This window comes from Pongo abelii, chromosome 20, assembly GCF_028885655.2.
Source record: "Pongo abelii isolate AG06213 chromosome 20, NHGRI_mPonAbe1-v2.0_pri, whole genome shotgun sequence".
Lineage (NCBI taxonomy): Eukaryota > Metazoa > Chordata > Mammalia > Primates > Hominidae > Pongo > Pongo abelii.
Genome location: NC_072005.2, coordinates 51,913,639 through 51,930,032, shown reverse-complemented (window position 1 = coordinate 51,930,032; position 16,394 = coordinate 51,913,639). Strand labels below are relative to the sequence as shown.

Below are 16,394 nucleotides of genomic sequence, written 5' to 3'. Positions count from 1 at the left end.
TCCTTTTTCTTCCTCCCCAGCTTAGCCAAAGATTATTAGGCCATTAGGCTTCCAGAGCCTCAGAGGTAGAGGTCTGTGTGTATGTCTGAGAAGTGGGGGTGGGGAGACGGCCTTGGTCACTGCAGAGCCACCTCCCCCTGCTGCTCTGGCCCCACTGCTGCGGGGGCTGCTATCTGTGAGCAAACTGTCCTTGGGGTCAGGGACAGCAAAGAGCCAAAGGTCAGGTCGATGCCTCCCCCAACTCCTCCCCCAGAGGCAGCCAGCTCTTAGGGGCAGGAAGCAGAAGGGACAGAGGAGCAGAAATTCAGGTGTTCAAGCCCCATAGGGCCCACTGGCCAAGGAAAAGAGACATTCAGTAAGAGGCGGACATGGTACCTTTAATGATTAAACACAGCCAGTACCCTGCTTCCCGGGCAAGAATCAGACTTCAGTAGAAATTCCCCACACCCTAACCAGCCTTTTCTGGTTTCTCCTGGACCAGAGTTGGGGGAAAGGGTGGGCTTCAGAGAAAACCAAGGAGTATTCTCACCTCCATCCCCTACCCAACCCATGCCAAAGAGAATGGTGACGACATGGTCAACACGGGGCTGCAGCAGCCGTCATGGCACATGGTGGCCCACTGACATTGTCACCTACCCAGTATGATGTCCATCAAAGCATCCAATGAGCCAAAAAAGGTGTTACACAGAATGGTGGCCAACTTGGCACCTACTGTGCCAAGTACACCAAAAAAGAAGTGGGCACAGCACCTAATGGGGGGGCCAAAGAAGATGTCACTGAAATGCTATCGCCATCACACCCAAAGGGCCAACCAAGATGGTGGCCATCAAACCATGCAGTGGATCAGCCAATAACATCGATCAATGTAGCAGTCCTCACAGTACCCAGTGGGCCACCAAAATGTATCCATGGTGGTTATCACAGTACCCCGTGGATCAACACCATGCCCACTGAGACAGCAGTCATCACAGTAAGTAATAGACCCACCCAGCTGTTAACCAATGAGACAAGTGAAGTGTCACCAGAAGGATCAGGCCCCAAGAGCTTCGTGGTGTGAACTCCAGCCATACCCACCACCATGTTCCCAACCCCTGCTAGGATGCATTAAGCAAAGAGCGGGAATAGAGGCCCTGACAGTAGACTCCAGGCTCCCCACCCTCAGCCCCGTAGCCCCCAAACCCCACGTCCAGTTTGGGAGGTGCTGGTGTCTGTTCTGACATTAGGTTGTTGATGGAGAAAGGGTGGTTGAAGTTGTAGGGCGCGTCCAGCTTCAGCTCCCCTGGGAGCTCCAGGCCAGTGAAATAGGGTGTGGAGGAAGGGGGTGAGCCACAGTCCAGAGCCCCCACATCTTCCCCGCCCTGGGCCTCAGGCTCGGGGGCTGGAGGCGGGGGCTGCGGCGGGGAGGTGACGGTGGCCGCGGGGGTGGTGGTCGAGGCAGCAGACCCTGTCCCGTTCCTGGTGGTGGTGGCAGCCCCGCTGCCCCCTTTCTTCACCTTCTCCTCCAGCTTGAAGCGCTTCTGGCGGCGCAGGTAGCAGCCGTTCTCAAACATGTTTCCTGAGCTGGGGTGTAGGGCCCAGTAGGAGCCCTTGCCAGGCTTGTCTGGGGAACGCGCCACCTTGACGAAGCAGTCGTTGAAAGACAGCGAGTGGCGAATGGAGTTCTGCCAGCGCTGCTGATTCTCCCGGTAGTAAGGGAAGAGGTCCATGATCCACTGGTAGATTTCACTCAAGGTCAGCATCTTGCCCGGCGCCTGCTGGATGGCCATGGTGATGAGCGAGATGTAGGAATACGGTGGCTTGGCGTGTGCCAGGGGCCGCCGATACCCCTTCGGCATCTCCTTCCCGTGCACCAGCCCAGGACCCGGGGCCCCGTACCCGGAGCTGCTGCTGCCACCACTGACACCCAGGCCTGGGAAGGTGGGCCCCAGGGGGGCTGCGGGTGCTGGGGGTGCTAGGGGTCCTGAGGGCAGTGGGGAGGCAGGGAGCCCCCCGGGGGGATAGGGAGAGCTTAGAGGATTCAGCATCATGTAGGAGTTGAGGGGGGCCATGGTGGCCACTGGGGTCACTGGAGAGTAGACCTAAAGGGAAAGATGAAAGGGGTCAGTGGGGCTCCACTCTGCTGGTCAGCGAAGGATCCCAGGACCCACTGCATGTCCGTCTGTCTGTCCATCTCGCCTCCTCTACAAATCCCTTCCATCATTACCTCTATCTGTAGAAAGCAGTTTCTTAAGGTCTCTCCTCACTCCCTGGACACGCCCTTTCTGCCCCCTGCTTTCCCACCCACCATGCTCCCATACACTCAACGTCATCCTTTGAGTGATTCTCCAGGGTTCGGGACTCCCAGGGGAGTCTCTGAAACCCTTTGAGGATGTCCACGAAGTCAAAACTATTTTCAAAATAATGCTATTTTTTTTTTTCGAGGCAGAGTCTCGCTGTGTCGCCCAGGCTGGAGTGCAGTGGCGTGATCTCGCCTCAATGCAACCTCCGCTTCCTGGGCTCAACCAATTCTCCTGCCTCAGCCTCCAGAGCAGCTGGGGTTACAGGTGTGTGCCACCATGCCAGCATTTGTTTGTTTGTTTGTTTTTTTGTATTTTTAGTAGAGTCGGGGTTTCTCCATGTTGGCCAGGCTGGTCTTGAACTCCTGACCTCGTGATCTGCCCGCCTCGGCCTCCCAAAGTGCTGAGTTTACAGGCATGAGCCACTGCACCCGCAATCCTAAGTTATTATTAGCCCTTTTCACTGTCTTTCTCATGAAGTGTACAGTGGAGTTTTCCAGAGGGTGTTGATATTCCAACAGAGAGAATGCAGAAGCAACCAGGAGAATCCAGCTGTCTTCCACTGGGCCAGACTTGATTTGCAAAAATGGAAAACAGTGTCACTCTTTTGACTAAATTTTTTGAAATTTGGTTTTTTTAATAAAAATCTTTTACACTAACAAATGATTGCTATTTTTAAATGAATTAATACGTGTTTTTAACATTTCTCAGTTTTAATTGTAAATACTGTAAACGTAGATAGACATAACCCACATCAACAGAAACTGTTTGGACTCCTAAATAATTTTTTTTTTTTTCTACAGGGTCTCACTCTGTCACTCAGGCTGAAGTGCAGTGGTGCAATCACAGCTCACTGGAGCCTCAAACTCTGGGGCTCAAGTGATCCTCCTGCCTCAGCCTCCCAAGTAGCTGGGATTACAGGCATGCACCGCACACCCAGCTAATTTTTTTGTATTTTTAGTAGAGACAGAGATTCACCATGTTGCCCAGGCTGTTTTCAAACTCCTGGCCTCGAGTAATCCTCCTGCCTCAGCCTCCCAAAGTAATCCCAGAACTTTGGGAGCCAAGGAGGGTGGATCACTTGAGGTCAGGAGTTCAAGACCAGCCTGGCAACGTGGCAAAACCCTGTCTCTACCAAAAATACAAAAATCAGCCAGGCATCGTGGCACAGGACTGTAATCCCAGCTACTCGGGAGATTGAGGCAGGAGGATCGCTTGAGCCCAGGAGTCTGAGGCTGCAGTGAGCTGAGATCGTGCCACCGCACACTCCAGCCAGGGCAGCAGAGCAAGACTACATCTCAAAAAAAAAAAAAAAAAAAAAAAAGAGGGGGGGTGGTCCTGAGACCAAAACATTTAATAACTGCTGGTTTATTAGGTAAATCAGCAGTTCTCAATTTTAGTAATCATAAAGAGTTATTATAGGCCAGGCGCAGTGGCTCACACCTGTAATCCCAGCACTTTGGGAGGCCGAGGCAGGTGGATCACGAGGTCAGGAGATCGAGACTATCTTGGCTAACACGGTGAAACCCCATCTCTACTAAAAATACAAAAACAAAATTAGCCGGGCGTGGTGGCAAGCGCCTGTAGTCCCAGCTCCTTGGGAGGCTGAGGCAGAAGAATGGCGTGAACCCAGGAGGCGGAGCTTGCAGTGAGCTGAGATCATGCCACTGCACTCCAGCCTGGGCGACAGAGAGACTCCGTCTCAAAAAAAAAAAAAAAAAAAAAAGAGTTATTATAACTCTGTAATAATCTAACATATCTAACATATACGTGTAGCTCTCTTCAATCTTTTAGCTTATAAAATTACTGTATTTAGGCCGGGCACGGTGGCTCACACCTATAATCCCAGCACTTTGGGAAGCTGAGGCAGGTGGATCACTTGAGGTCAGGAGTTCGAGACCAGCCTGGCCAACATGGCGAAACCCTCTCTCTACTAAAAATACAAAAAATAGCCAGGTATGGTGGCGGGCGCCTGTAGTCCCAGCTATTCAGGAGGCTGAGGCAGGAGAATTGCTTGAACCCAGGAGGTGGAGGTTGCAGTGAGCCGAGATTGCACCACTGCACTCCAGCCTGGGCGACAGAGCGAGACTCTGTCTCAAAAAAAAAAATAAAATAAAAATAAATTACTGTATTTATACATAAAAGTGTTTGAATATCAGAAATCACTTTTCAACCTAATAATATTATTTATCTATTTACTATATGTCTTCAAATCTAAGACTTCTCTGGAAGCTGCAGCATTACTTTATATATTAATACAAATGGGAAAAACAGTTAAAATCATAGGACACTGTTGACTGTAAAAGGCATCCCATTTTTGGAAATGTTCAAATGGGGGAAAAAGGTGCATCCTAGGTCAATGGAACACGGTAGATCTTGCAGTGCCTCCTAAGTAACCCTCTGTATATTCTTTCATTCATTCAACCAATATTTATCAGTTAGCTGCTCCATGCTAGGCGCTGTTCCAAGCACTTCACAAGAATGGTCTCCTTTAATCTTGACAACCATACTATGGGAGGAGGTGTTATGATGATGCCCATTTTACAGCTGAGCCAGCTGAGGCCCAGAGAGGTTGTTGGGGTCACACAGCAAGAATGGGGGCAGAACTGGGATTCTGCAACCAGGCAGTCCAGCTCCAGACCTGTTCTGGGTCACGCTATAAACACAGTGACTAGGCCAGGTACGGTGGCTCACGCCTGTAATCCCAGCACTTTGGGAGGCTGAGGGGGTGGGGGGGGGCGGATCGCTTGAGGTCGGGAGTTCGAGACCAGCCTGACCAACAGGGATAAACCCCGTCTCCACTAAAAATACAAAATTAGCCGGGCATGGTGGCACATGCCTGCAATCCCAGCTACTAGGGAGGCTGAGGCAGGAGAATTGCTTGAACCCAGAAGGCAGAGGTTGTGGTGAGCCGAGATCGCGCCACTGCACTCCAGCCTGGGCAACGGAGCAAGACTCCATCTCGAAAAATAATAATCATAAAATAAAATAAAAGCAGTGACTAAGACAGACAGAAATGCCTGCCCTCGTGGTGCCAACAGTCTAGCAGGAACACCACAGTGAACAGAACACGCCAGGAAAACATAGGCATGCTGGAAGGTTGTTTCTTTCTTTGTATCTACTTATCCCTTCTCAACCACTGTCTCCCATCCTCTCTGTCCCATCCTCCACCTGGACCTTTCCCCACTGCCTCCTCCAAGGCCTGGGGTCTCATGCCACTGCATGGGTGCGGGGAATGCTGCTATATATAACACTGGCTAGAGCCACCAAATGTGAGTTAACTGGATACTGCCTAGTCTCCTGCCACTGTAAGCTTTTTTTTTTTTTTTTTTTTTTTTTTAGAGAGAGTCTCACTGTATCGCCCAGGCTGGAGTGCAGTGGTGCAATCTCAGCTCACTGCAACCTCTGCCTCCCAGGTTCAAGCGATTCTTCTGCCTCAGCCTCCGGAGCAGCTGGGATTACAGGCATGCACCACAACACTCGGCTAATTTTTGTATTTTTAGTAAAGACAGGGTTTCGCCATGTTGGTCAGGCTAGTCTCGAACTCCTGACCTCAGGTGATCCTCCCACCTCGGGCTCCCAAAGTGTTGGGATTATAGCCATGAGCCACCATGTCTGGCCCTACCACTGTCAGCTTCTGCAGGTCACAAGGTCCGGAGAAACGAGTCTTGCCAGGGTGACTTAGGGAATCAGGGAGAGGAGGCAACCAACTCAACCCTAAGTCTGAGTTCCAGTCGAGAAATCCTCTGCTCTTTCCTTTTCATGTCTCTCCAAGGAGCTCTTTCATCATGTCTCTTTGAATCTCTGTTGGCTATTTTTGCCTTTGTGTTACTTGTCTCAGTACTAGTACCCATATTCCTCTCTCCCATCTCCCTCCCCACCCCCCCATTGTTTTCCCTTCTGTCTCCTCCCTAACCTCTTTTGCTCTTCCTGCCCTCCCCCAACCCCTCCGGAGTCCTCTCCCATCTTTCTTTCCCCTCCATCTTGGCCCCTGTCTCTCTCTCCATCCTTCCATCTCTTTCTCCCTTCCTTGGCACTCTCTCTCACTACCCGACTCTACCCCACTCCCCTCCCACCCCCAACTCCCACCTCTCTTCCTCCTTCAGCCCATCTTCTTGTCTTTTTTTTTTTTTTTTTTTTTGAGATAGAGTCTCTGTCACCCAGGCTGGAGTGCAGTGGCTCCATCTCGGCTCACTGCAACCTCCGCCTCCCGGGTTCAAGCAATTCTCCTGTCTCAGCCTCCCAAGTAACTGGGATTATAGGCACGCGCCACCATGCCCAGCTAATTTTTGTATTTTTAGTAAAGACGGAGTTTCACCATGTTGGCCAGGCTGGTCTTGAACTCCTGACCTCAAGTGATCCACCCTCTTCGGCCTCCCAAAGTGCTGGCATTACAGTCATGAGCCACCATGACCAGCCACCATCTTCCTATCAATCTATCTATCCATCCATCCATGCATTTATCTATCTATCTATCTATCTATCTGTCTATCTATCTATCTCCCTCCCTTCAACAAATCCATTCCCCCTCACCCCAAGTCTCACAGTGAAATTGCAGCCACAGTTACTCCCTTCCCCCATGCAGGCTCTCCCCCTGGTTGGTGGCTTCGGGTCCCCTCCCCAGAAAAAGAAAAGAGATGAGGTGAGAAGGTGATGGATTAGACAGAGTTTCCAAATCCCCCTATACCTCCACCCCCCATTTCTGCAACCCAGTCAGGCTCTCTGGTATTGCAGAGTAAGACAGATAGGGACCCCAGGGCCCTCCTTTCTGACTCCCCACCCACCCGGAAGTCCTCCTTGAGGTCTGACCTTAAGCACTCCAGCTGCCCTAATCCACCCTAGGCTTTCCCACGCCCCGGGGCTGGGATGAACCCCTGGTGTCCGGGTCTGAGCCGGATCTCCCCTGACAGGGTGGGGCTGAGATTGGGGGGAAGCCCTTGGGGGACCCGCACCCCCACACCAGGAGACTGGAATTTCTCCTCTTTCATTTCCTTATTGTCTCTGGAGAAGGGTGTGACAGGGAGCAGAGGAAGGCAGTGTGAAGCCAGAAGCCAAGTTTCTAGTCCCAGACCCAACCCAGGACCGCAGTGTTCTGCGTGAGGGGCTTCAGAGTTAACCACCTCTAAAACGGGGGAGCAGCTGGACCAGCTGATCTGCAAGAACCTGAGGCCAACAGGGATATCCCGGGATGATAACTTTCCAAGTTCTTTCCAGACAGCAAGCTGCCCTGAGTGTTAACGTCACCCCAGCGGGAGGGTGCTATGGGCAAGAAGTGGTTTGGGGACCCTCTCAGCTCTCAGTTGCTGGCTGAGTGTAGGTATTTCTCTCCCCATTGTTCTGACCCAAGGGGAAGAGGTGGGCTTATCTGATGGGAAGGCTGGGGAGAGCCTCAGACAGTATCACCCAACCATTTCCATTCCTCCAAATACTGACTCTCCCAAAATATGCCCTGAAATGCTGATTACCTCCAGACTGTCCCTCTACTATTATTATTATTATTATTTTTTGAGATAGGGTCTCATTCTGTCACCCAGGTTGGAGTGCCGTGATACGATCACAGCTCCCGGCAGCTCGAACTCCCAGCCTCAAGTGATCCTCCCACCTCAGCCTCCCAACCTTAGACTACAGGCATGCCTGACTAATTTAAAAAAAATTTTTTTTAAAGACAAGGTCTCCCTATGTTGCCCAGGCTGGCCTCAAACTCCTGGGCTCAAGAGATCCTCCCACTTCGACCTCCCAAAGTGCTGGGATTACAAGTGTGAGCCACTGTGCCGGCTATCCTTCAATTTCTGACACAATTTCCATACGAATTGTCCCCTAAACTTGGATCTACTCAGACTGTGCCCCAAATATCAACTCCTCCTGCCTAGACCCCCATCATTTACTTAAGATGTGCCCCCAAAACAACTGTAGTTGGTTTGTACAATTGGTCTGTAGTTGGTTCCCTTAAATCAGGTCCCCAGACTGAGTTCTCCAGAGGTCCATCTGGGATCACCCCCACTAGCTGGAACCCTCCATTTCCCACCTGGGTCTCCGCCTTCCGCATCTCACAACTGATACCTCCAGCCACCCTGCCTCCACCTCTCAACACTCCCAATCTCTTTCCCTGTTGGCCCTGCCCCACCCCACGTGCACCTCACACCTCCCCAAACCCAGGACTGGCCCCTCCCAGGCACCTTGCCAAGACCTGAAGGCCTGGGAATCCAGGAGTCCCACCCTACAGTTTCAAGCCCCAGACCCAAGACTCAGGCACGCTGGGGCCCCCGCAGCCACCAGATCTTGACTCCTTGGAGAACCCAGCCATTCCTGCCCCATGCTCCACCTCAAGCCCACAGTCCCCTTCCAGGTTAGAAGTCCAAGTGTCCAGACCCCCATAATTCTCAGACCAAGAACCCAACCCCCAGCCCCCACAACCTCACAACGTTGATTATAGAGTGAGGTAGCTAAGGTGTAGGGGTTGTTGCAGCAAGACGAATGGGGGTCAGACTTGAGGAAGGACTTTCTGTCTGTCCGGGTGAGGGGATTAGAATATGCCGCCACCCCCTACTCCAGGGAAGCCTTGTCTGAGGTGAGACTAGATGGGAATTTTAGCAATAGCTGGAGGTTGCTGGACTGGCGGGGAGCAGGGGAAGGTGCACAATCTAAAATTCTCCATCTTCCGACTTGGGGAGTCCCTGCTGAGAGTCAGGGGTAGGGATGGGGGGTGGAGATCGGCCCCTCTCCTGCCAATGCTGATGGCTACATCTTCTGCTCCCAGATGCCCAACTCTAAGCCACCTGTTATTTCAGACTCCAAAAACGCAGCTTCATCTGAGCACCCCCATCTCTTACCCCTGAGCACCAATCCCTATTTCTGACCCTACCTTAGATCACCAGCTGATCCTTACCCCCGAACCCCAGTTCTTTAACACTGTGTGCTGGCCCTGAGCTCCCACCTCAGTCTTCCCTTAACGGTGACTCCTCCTCCATCTTTTAGTCTTTCTTTCCCTCCAACTTTGAACCTCACATCCTGAAACCCCCTAGTCTGTCCCCTACCCTGGAACTCTGATTCCTATCTTTGGTTTGTACATATAAATCCCTTGCTTTTTGGGGCCCCAACACCCGGCTCCCAAGTTTAAGGTGTGACCCGACCCTTGGCTAAATTTTCCTGACTTCCATTTTTAAGCCCTGGCCGCGGCGAGGCTGCCCAAACAGTGCTCCCATCCATGCCTCGTCCCGGGTCCCTGACTTCCACACCTGGTCTCCGTGTTCCCAGTTCCTCGGCTGCCTAAGTAGACGCCTTTGCCTCCATTTGAACCCACAACCAGTCCCTGCTCCATATGAGCCCACACCCCGATACCTGCCCCCCACTTCCCGCTCCGCCATCCCCGAGGACACACCTCGCCCGCCTCCGGGTAGTAGCTCCACTCGGCCAGGTCATGGGCCTCCATCTTCACTGAGCCCAGCATCCCCCGGGCTTGCGCCCCCACCCGCCCCCGCTCCGGCCCCGGGGGAACGGAGCGCTCTGGATCTCTCAGCGGGCACGGCCCGAGCTCTCACCGGCGCCCGCCTGTCCGACCGCCCGGGGTACGGCTGTCCCGAGCGCCGCGGGAGGCGGCCACGCTTTATAGCCGGGACACCCCCGCCCTCGCCCGCCCCGGGCTCCCCTCCCGCCTCCCCGAGGGCGGCGCGCTCGGACTGGGGCGCCCCCTGCGGGATCGCCAGGAGACAGACCTCAGGCGCCGGGGGCCGCAGCCCCAGGACGCGACAGCTGGGGGTGATTCAGGAGTGAGGGAGCTGCCCGCAGAGACGCTGCAGATACCAAGGGCCCCGAGGGCAGAACTCTGGAGCCTTTCTACTTCAGGGGGTTTCATCATCTCGGCAGGAGAGGACGAAGAGCCAGAGCCCTGCATGACCGCGGCGGAAGAAAGGGGAATCAGAGCGCTAGGGCCACTATGCGACTACAAGGACCCGTAAGAGGTCCCCGAAATCACATCCCCATTGGACAGACAGGAAGACTGAGGCTTCCGATGGCTAGAAATGCTTGACTTGGCCGGGCGCGGTGGCTCACGCCTGTAACTCCAGCACTGCAGGAGGCCGAGGCGGGCGGGCGAATCACTTGAGGTCAGGAGTTTGAGACCAGCCTGGCCAACAGGGTGAAACCCCATCTCTATTAAAAATACAAAACCTAGCTAGGCGTGATGGTGCGTGCCTGTAATCCCAGCTATTCGGGAGGCTGAGGCAGGAGAATCGTCTGAACCTAGGAAGCGGAGGTTGCAGTGAGCCGAGATCGCGCCACTGCAGTCCAGCCTGGGAGACAGAGCGAGACTCCGTTTCCAAAAAAAAAGAAAGAAAGAAAAGAAAAAGAAACGCTTCAGACTGTTGAAAGGGTCAAGAACAAAGATGGAGGGGATCGGGGCCTCTCCGCAGACCCCACTAGGGCAACAGACCACCTCCTCTCCAAGACCCAGGAACTTCGCTGCCCGGACTCCGCACTCTCCAAGACCAGCCAGCCGTCCAGGGACTCAGCACCACTGAGAACTCCATTTCCCAGAATGCTCTAGCTCCCTTTCCGCCCGGTGCCTCCGAAGGGACTACATTTCCCAGAAGGCCTAGCGACCCAGAACCGGAAATGAAGAGGCCGCTCGCCGTAGTATGGAGGCGGGCGGAAGGCCGCTCGCACGGGACGAGGCATGGGCGGGGTCGGGCTGTGCTCTGGACTCCATTTCCCGGCGGCCCTGGGTGTGTGGCGCGTGCGCACCGTTCCCGGCGACGAACGGAAGATGGCGGCGGCAGCAGCAGCGGAGTCTAGGAAGAGGCACTGCTGAGGGGGCGCGAGGGGAACGGAGGCCAGAGCCGCGGTGAGCGGGAGGCGGCGTTTGGGCCCGGAGACGAAGGGAGGAGGCGCCTAAAGAAGCAGGGGCGCGGGCGGGGAGGGGATCGCCGTGGGGAGAGGGGAACAGTGGCTTTCGCGACCCATGTTTCTTCCCCTGCTCAGGACTCTTCCTTGGCTCCCTAGTGCCCTCGAGGCAAAGTTCCAACGTGGCCCCCCGGGCGCGTCCGCCCCGCAGACCTCGCTTGCTTCGACTCGGCCTCTTTGCTTTCTCCCCCACCTCTAACAGCCGCCCTGGCCTTTCGGTTCCTTAAACTTGCCATGCGCTTTCCCGCTTCGGGGATTTTGTACAGGCTGTCCTTTCTGCCTGCAACATCCTTTTACCCATTCGGCTTGGCTGACTCCCATTCATCCTTCGGGTCTCGGCACCAACGTCACTTCCTCCGCGAAGCCCTCCTTCCCTGCCCTCCGTCCAGAAATCCGCCTGTTAAATGCTTTTGTTGGTCCCTGTTCCTTCATGTCACGTGTGGTCTAATTTGTTATCCGACTCTTATCTGTGTGCTGTTTTATGATGTCTGTGACCGTGTGTTCCATGAATGTAGGGACTAGGTTTGTCTCGGTCGCCACTGTTCCCAGCACAGCGCCAATCACACCGGAGACGCTCGGCTAATGTTCGTTGAAGGAATAAAAGATGATCCTAGAGCCAGTTTGGGGAAACAGGGTAGTCATCAGATTCCTAGATAGCAGTGGGGCAGGGTACCACTTCTTAACGAGTACATCGAGAGGGAAGGGGAAACAGTGATACTGTTCATCATAGCAAAAGGCTACACGCATCCCAAATGTTCTTAAATAAGAAGATTGGCTGAAAGAAACTATAATACATCTACATAAAAAAATACTATGCAACTCTAAAAAGGAATGAGGTAGATAAAAGGAAATGATGAAAATCTCTATACACTGATATAGTGGCCTCCAACATATATTAAGGGAAAACAAGTGAAGTGGAGGTTAATGTTTATTGTATATGCTTTTTTTTTTTTTTTTTTTTGAGACAGGGTCTCACTCTGTCGCCCAGGCTGACACGATCCCAGTTCACTGCAACCTCCACCTCCCTGGTTCAAGTGATTCTCCTGCTTCAGCCTCCCGAGTAGCTGGGATTACAAAGGTGCCCCACCACATCGAGGTAATTTTTGTATTTTTAGTAGAGACGGGGTTTCTCTGTGTTTGCCAGGCTGGTCTTGAACTCCTGACCACAAGTGATCTGCCCACCTCAGCTTTCCAAAGTGCAGGGATTACAGGCCTGAGCCACCAAACCCGGCCTGTGTAGGCTCCTTTTTTTTTTTGAGACAGAGTCTGACTCTGTCACCCAGGCTGGAGTGCAGTGGTGTGATCTCGGCTCACTGCAACCTCTGCCTTCCAGGTTCAAGCAATTCGCCTGCTTCAGCCTCCCAGGTAGCTGGGATTACAGGCGCACCACCATGCCCGGCTAATTTTTGTATTTTTAGTAGAGATGGGGTTTCACCGTGTTGGTCAGTCTGGTCTTGAACTCCTGACCTCATGATCCACCTGCCTCCGCCTCCCGAAGTGCTGAGATTACAGGCGTGAGTCACCGCTCCCGGCCCTGTGTATGCTCTTTTTGTAAAAGAAAGGGAAATATGTATATATGGGTTTTTTCTTTTCCTTTTTTTCCCTTTTTTTGCATAAAATCTAGCTCCTGCAGGAGAATTTTGTATGTGTGTGTTTAAAAAAACAAAACAAAACTGAAAGCATAAACCAAAAAGCAGAAGAAGAATGAAACACGGTAAAATATTTTGGTTGATCTGAATGTATTATCATCATGAAAAAAGTGGAAATGTTTATTACAGGGTTTTATTTATTTATTTTTTTTGAGGCAGAGTCTCATTCTGTCGCCCAGGCTGGAGTGCAGTGGTGTTGGGATTACAGGTGTGAGCCACCACGCCCGGCCTGTTTTTTTTATGTTTTGACTGGGGACGGCATGCGGCATGCTGGTTGTCTGGTGGCCAGGATCCTTGGCTTACGTAAACAGACCTGGGGGTGAAAAACAATTCCTTCCAGATAAACAGTACTGTAGCATAGTGGTAAGGAAGATATGCAGCCATGCTGCTGACTCTGCCTCTTACAAGCTATATGCCTTTGATCAGGTCACTTTACCTCCCTGGTCTTCAGTTTCCTTATCTGTAAAATGAAGATTAAAAATAGAAACTCCCAGCCTGGGCAACATGGCGAAACCCTTCTCTACAGAAAGTACAAAATTTATCTGGGCATTCGCCTGTAGTCTCAGCTACTTGGGAAAATGAGGTAGGAGGATCGCCTGAGCCCGGGAGGCAGAGATTGCGGTGAGCTGAGATTGCAGCACTGCACTGCAGCCTGGGCAACAGAGTGACACCCTGTCTCAAAAAAACAAAAACTGTAAACCTAACTCATGTATATTAATTCTAATATATACATATTAATTCATTTAAACCTTGGTATCTGAGGTTTAAATTAGTTAATACGTATATATTAGAATTGCGCTTAGCACATATTAAGTGTTCTTTCTCTCTCTCTCTGTCTGCCTCTCTCTCTCTCTCTATATATATATGGTTTTTTTTCTTTTTTTTTTTTAATTTGAAATGGAGTTTCACTCTTGTTGCCCAGGCTGGAGTGCAATGATGTGACCTCGGCTCACTGCAACCTCCACCTCCCAGATTCAAGCGATTCTCCTGCCTCAGTTTCCCGAGTAGCTAGGATTACATGTGCCCGCCACCATGCCCGGCTAATTTTTTTGTATTTTTAGTAGAGATGAGGTTTCACCGTGTTGGCCAGGCTGGTCTCAAACTGCTGACCTCAGGTGATCCATCTGCCTTGACCTTCCAATGAGCCACCATGCCCGGCCGTGTTCAATATATATTAACTGATTATTTTTTCTTTTTTTTTTTTGGAAACAGGCTCATCAGGTTCATGCTCTATTGCGCAGGTTGGAGTACGGTGGCCCAATCATACTTCACTACAACCAGGCTCAAACAATCCTCCCACCTTAGCCTCCAGAGTAGCTGGGACTAAAGGTTTATGGCACCATGACTGGCTAATTTTTTTTTTTTTTTTTTTTTTTGAGATGGAGTCTTACTGTGTCTCCCAGGCTGGAGTGCAGTGGCATGATCTCGATACCCTACCCAGCTAATTATGCATGTGTCTAGAGATGGGGTCTCACTGTGTTGCCCAGACTCCTGGCCTCAAGTAATCTTCCTGCTTCAGCCTCCCAAAGTGTTGGGATTATAGGCGTGAACCACTGCACCTGGCCTTCTTTTTTAGTTTTTAGGCCTAGGCCAGTCCTGAACTCCTGGCCCCAAGCCATCCTCCCACCTAGACCTACCAAAATGCTGGGTTTACAATTGTGAGCCGCTGTACCCGTCCTATTTTTGTTTTCTTTCCTTTCTTTGTTTTTGTTTTGTTTTATTTTTGAGACAGAGTCTTGCTCTGTCATCCAGGCTGGAGTGCAGTGGCACAATCTCGGCTCGCTGCAACCTCTGCCTCCCCGGCTCAGGTAATTCTCATGCCTCAGCCTCCCAAGTAGCTGGGATTACAGGCATGCATCTCCATGCCCAACTAATTTTTTTGTATTTTTAGCAGAGACTGGGTTTTGCCATGTTGGCCAGGCTGGTCTTGAACTCCTGGCCTCAAGTGATCTGCCCACCTTGGCCTCCCAAAGTGCTGGGATTACAGGAGTCAGCCACCACACCATGCCTTTTTTTTTTTGTCAAAAAAGACTTCTCAAGTACAGTAGTGAGAAAGGGGGAAAGGTAGAACAAGTATAGCTATTAGGATTCAAGAGTGAAAGGGCAGGAATACTGAACCCAGTGATTGGGGAGGCCTTTTGGCAGTACTGTTCACTCACTCAGCAGATGTTTATTGAGCACCTGCTAGGTGTCAAGCACTCTTCCATGCTGGGAATATGAAAAGTGAAGAAACAAAATCACTGTTCTAGGCCGGTGGCGATGGCTCAGACTTGTAATCCCAAGCACTTTGGGAGGCCAAGGAGGATGGATTGCTTGAGTGCAGGAGTTCAAGACCAGCCTGGGCAACGTGGCGAAACTCCATCTCTACCAAAAAATGATTTCAAATAAATAAATAAATCACCGTCCTCGTGGAACTTATAAATACGTAGTGTGTGATGATGATAAACGCTATGGAGAAAAAGCAACACAGATGGGGATCATGAGGAAGTTAAAATCTGAAATATGGTTGTTGGCCAGGCGCGGTGGCTCATGCCTGTAATCCCAGCACTTTGGGAGGCTGAGGCGGGCGAATCACCTGAGGTCGGGAGTTCGAGATCAGCCTGACCAACATGGAGAAACCCCGTCTCTACTAAAAATACAAAATTAGCCAGGCATGGTGGTGCATGCCTGTAATCCCAGCTACTAGGGAGGCTGAGGCAGGAGAATCGCTTGAACTTGGGAGGTGGAGGTTGCCATGAGCCGAGATCGTGCCATTGCACTCCAGCCTGGGCAACAAGAGGGAAACTCCATCTAAAAAAAAAAAATAGAAATATGGTCGTCAGGGAAGACCTTACTGCAGAGACATGTGAGTGGAGACCTGAAGGAAATGAAGAGGGAAGGAGTTGTGCTGATACCTAGGAGGAGGAATATTCCAGGCAGAAGGAAGAGAGGCACAAAGTCTTCAAGGAAGGGGCATGTTGGGCATGTTCACGGGACAGCAAGGAGGCCAGAGTGGGTGGAGCAAAGAGCTCGAGGGAGAGGCAGTCAGAGGAAGAACAGGCCAGATGCCATAAGGTCTTGTAGGCCTTGGTGGGGACATTGGCCCTGACTCTGAGCAAGATAGGGGGTGACAGGCAGCAGGGAAACTAGGGAGGAGGCTGTTGGTTCCTCATTCATTGAGCAGACACCTATCATGTGATATTACTGTGAATAGCTATTGTGTAGTTCCTTTTAAAAACTGTAGCATTTTCGGCTGGGCGCCGTGGCTCACGCCTGTAATCCCAACACTTTGGGAGGCCAAGGCGGGCAGATCACCTGAGGTCAGGAGTTCGAGACCAGCCTGACCAACATGGTAAAACTTCTACTCTACTAAAAATACAAAAATTAGCCGGATGTGGTGTCACATACCTGTAATCCCAGCTACTTGGGAGACTGAGGCGGGAGAATTGCTTGAACCTGGGAGGTGGAGGTTGCGGTGAGCTGAGATTGTGCCATGACACTCCAGCCTGGGCAACAGAGAGTGAAATTCCATCTCAAAAACAATAAAAAAGTATTTTCGGCCGGGCGCGGTGGCTCACGCCTGTAATCCCAG

General features: G+C 51.7%; 2 protein-coding genes across 4 annotated transcripts in view; one reads left to right on the top strand and one right to left on the bottom strand.

The window, feature by feature from the left end:
• Nucleotides 1–356: 356 nt before the first annotated feature.
• On the bottom strand, nucleotides 357–10,990 carry FOXA3 (forkhead box A3). Of its 3 annotated transcripts, XM_054540735.2 has the most exons (3): nucleotides 10,708–10,990; nucleotides 9,989–10,161; nucleotides 357–2,078 (listed from the first exon to the last, which is right to left on the bottom strand). In XM_054540735.2, exon 3 carries the CDS (start codon nucleotides 2,046–2,048, stop codon nucleotides 1,095–1,097), a length of 954 nt encoding a protein of 317 aa, XP_054396710.1. In that variant the 5' UTR covers nucleotides 2,049–2,078; nucleotides 9,989–10,161; nucleotides 10,708–10,990; the 3' UTR covers nucleotides 357–1,094. The 3 variants fall into 3 exon arrangements, with proteins under 3 accessions (XP_054396710.1, XP_054396709.1, XP_024093108.2); XM_054540734.2 differs by having other exon boundaries at nucleotides 9,989–10,990; XM_024237340.3 differs by lacking the exons at nucleotides 9,989–10,161; nucleotides 10,708–10,990 and adding an exon at nucleotides 9,655–9,902.
• A 35-nt stretch (nucleotides 10,991–11,025) lies between these two features.
• Nucleotides 11,026–16,394, top strand: part of SYMPK (symplekin scaffold protein) — a 32,507-nt gene continuing 27,138 nt past the window's right edge. Inside the window, exon 1 of the mRNA NM_001133843.2 lies at nucleotides 11,026–11,115. The gene's annotated coding sequence lies outside the window, so the exon portion shown is untranslated. The remainder of the gene's footprint in view (nucleotides 11,116–16,394) is intronic.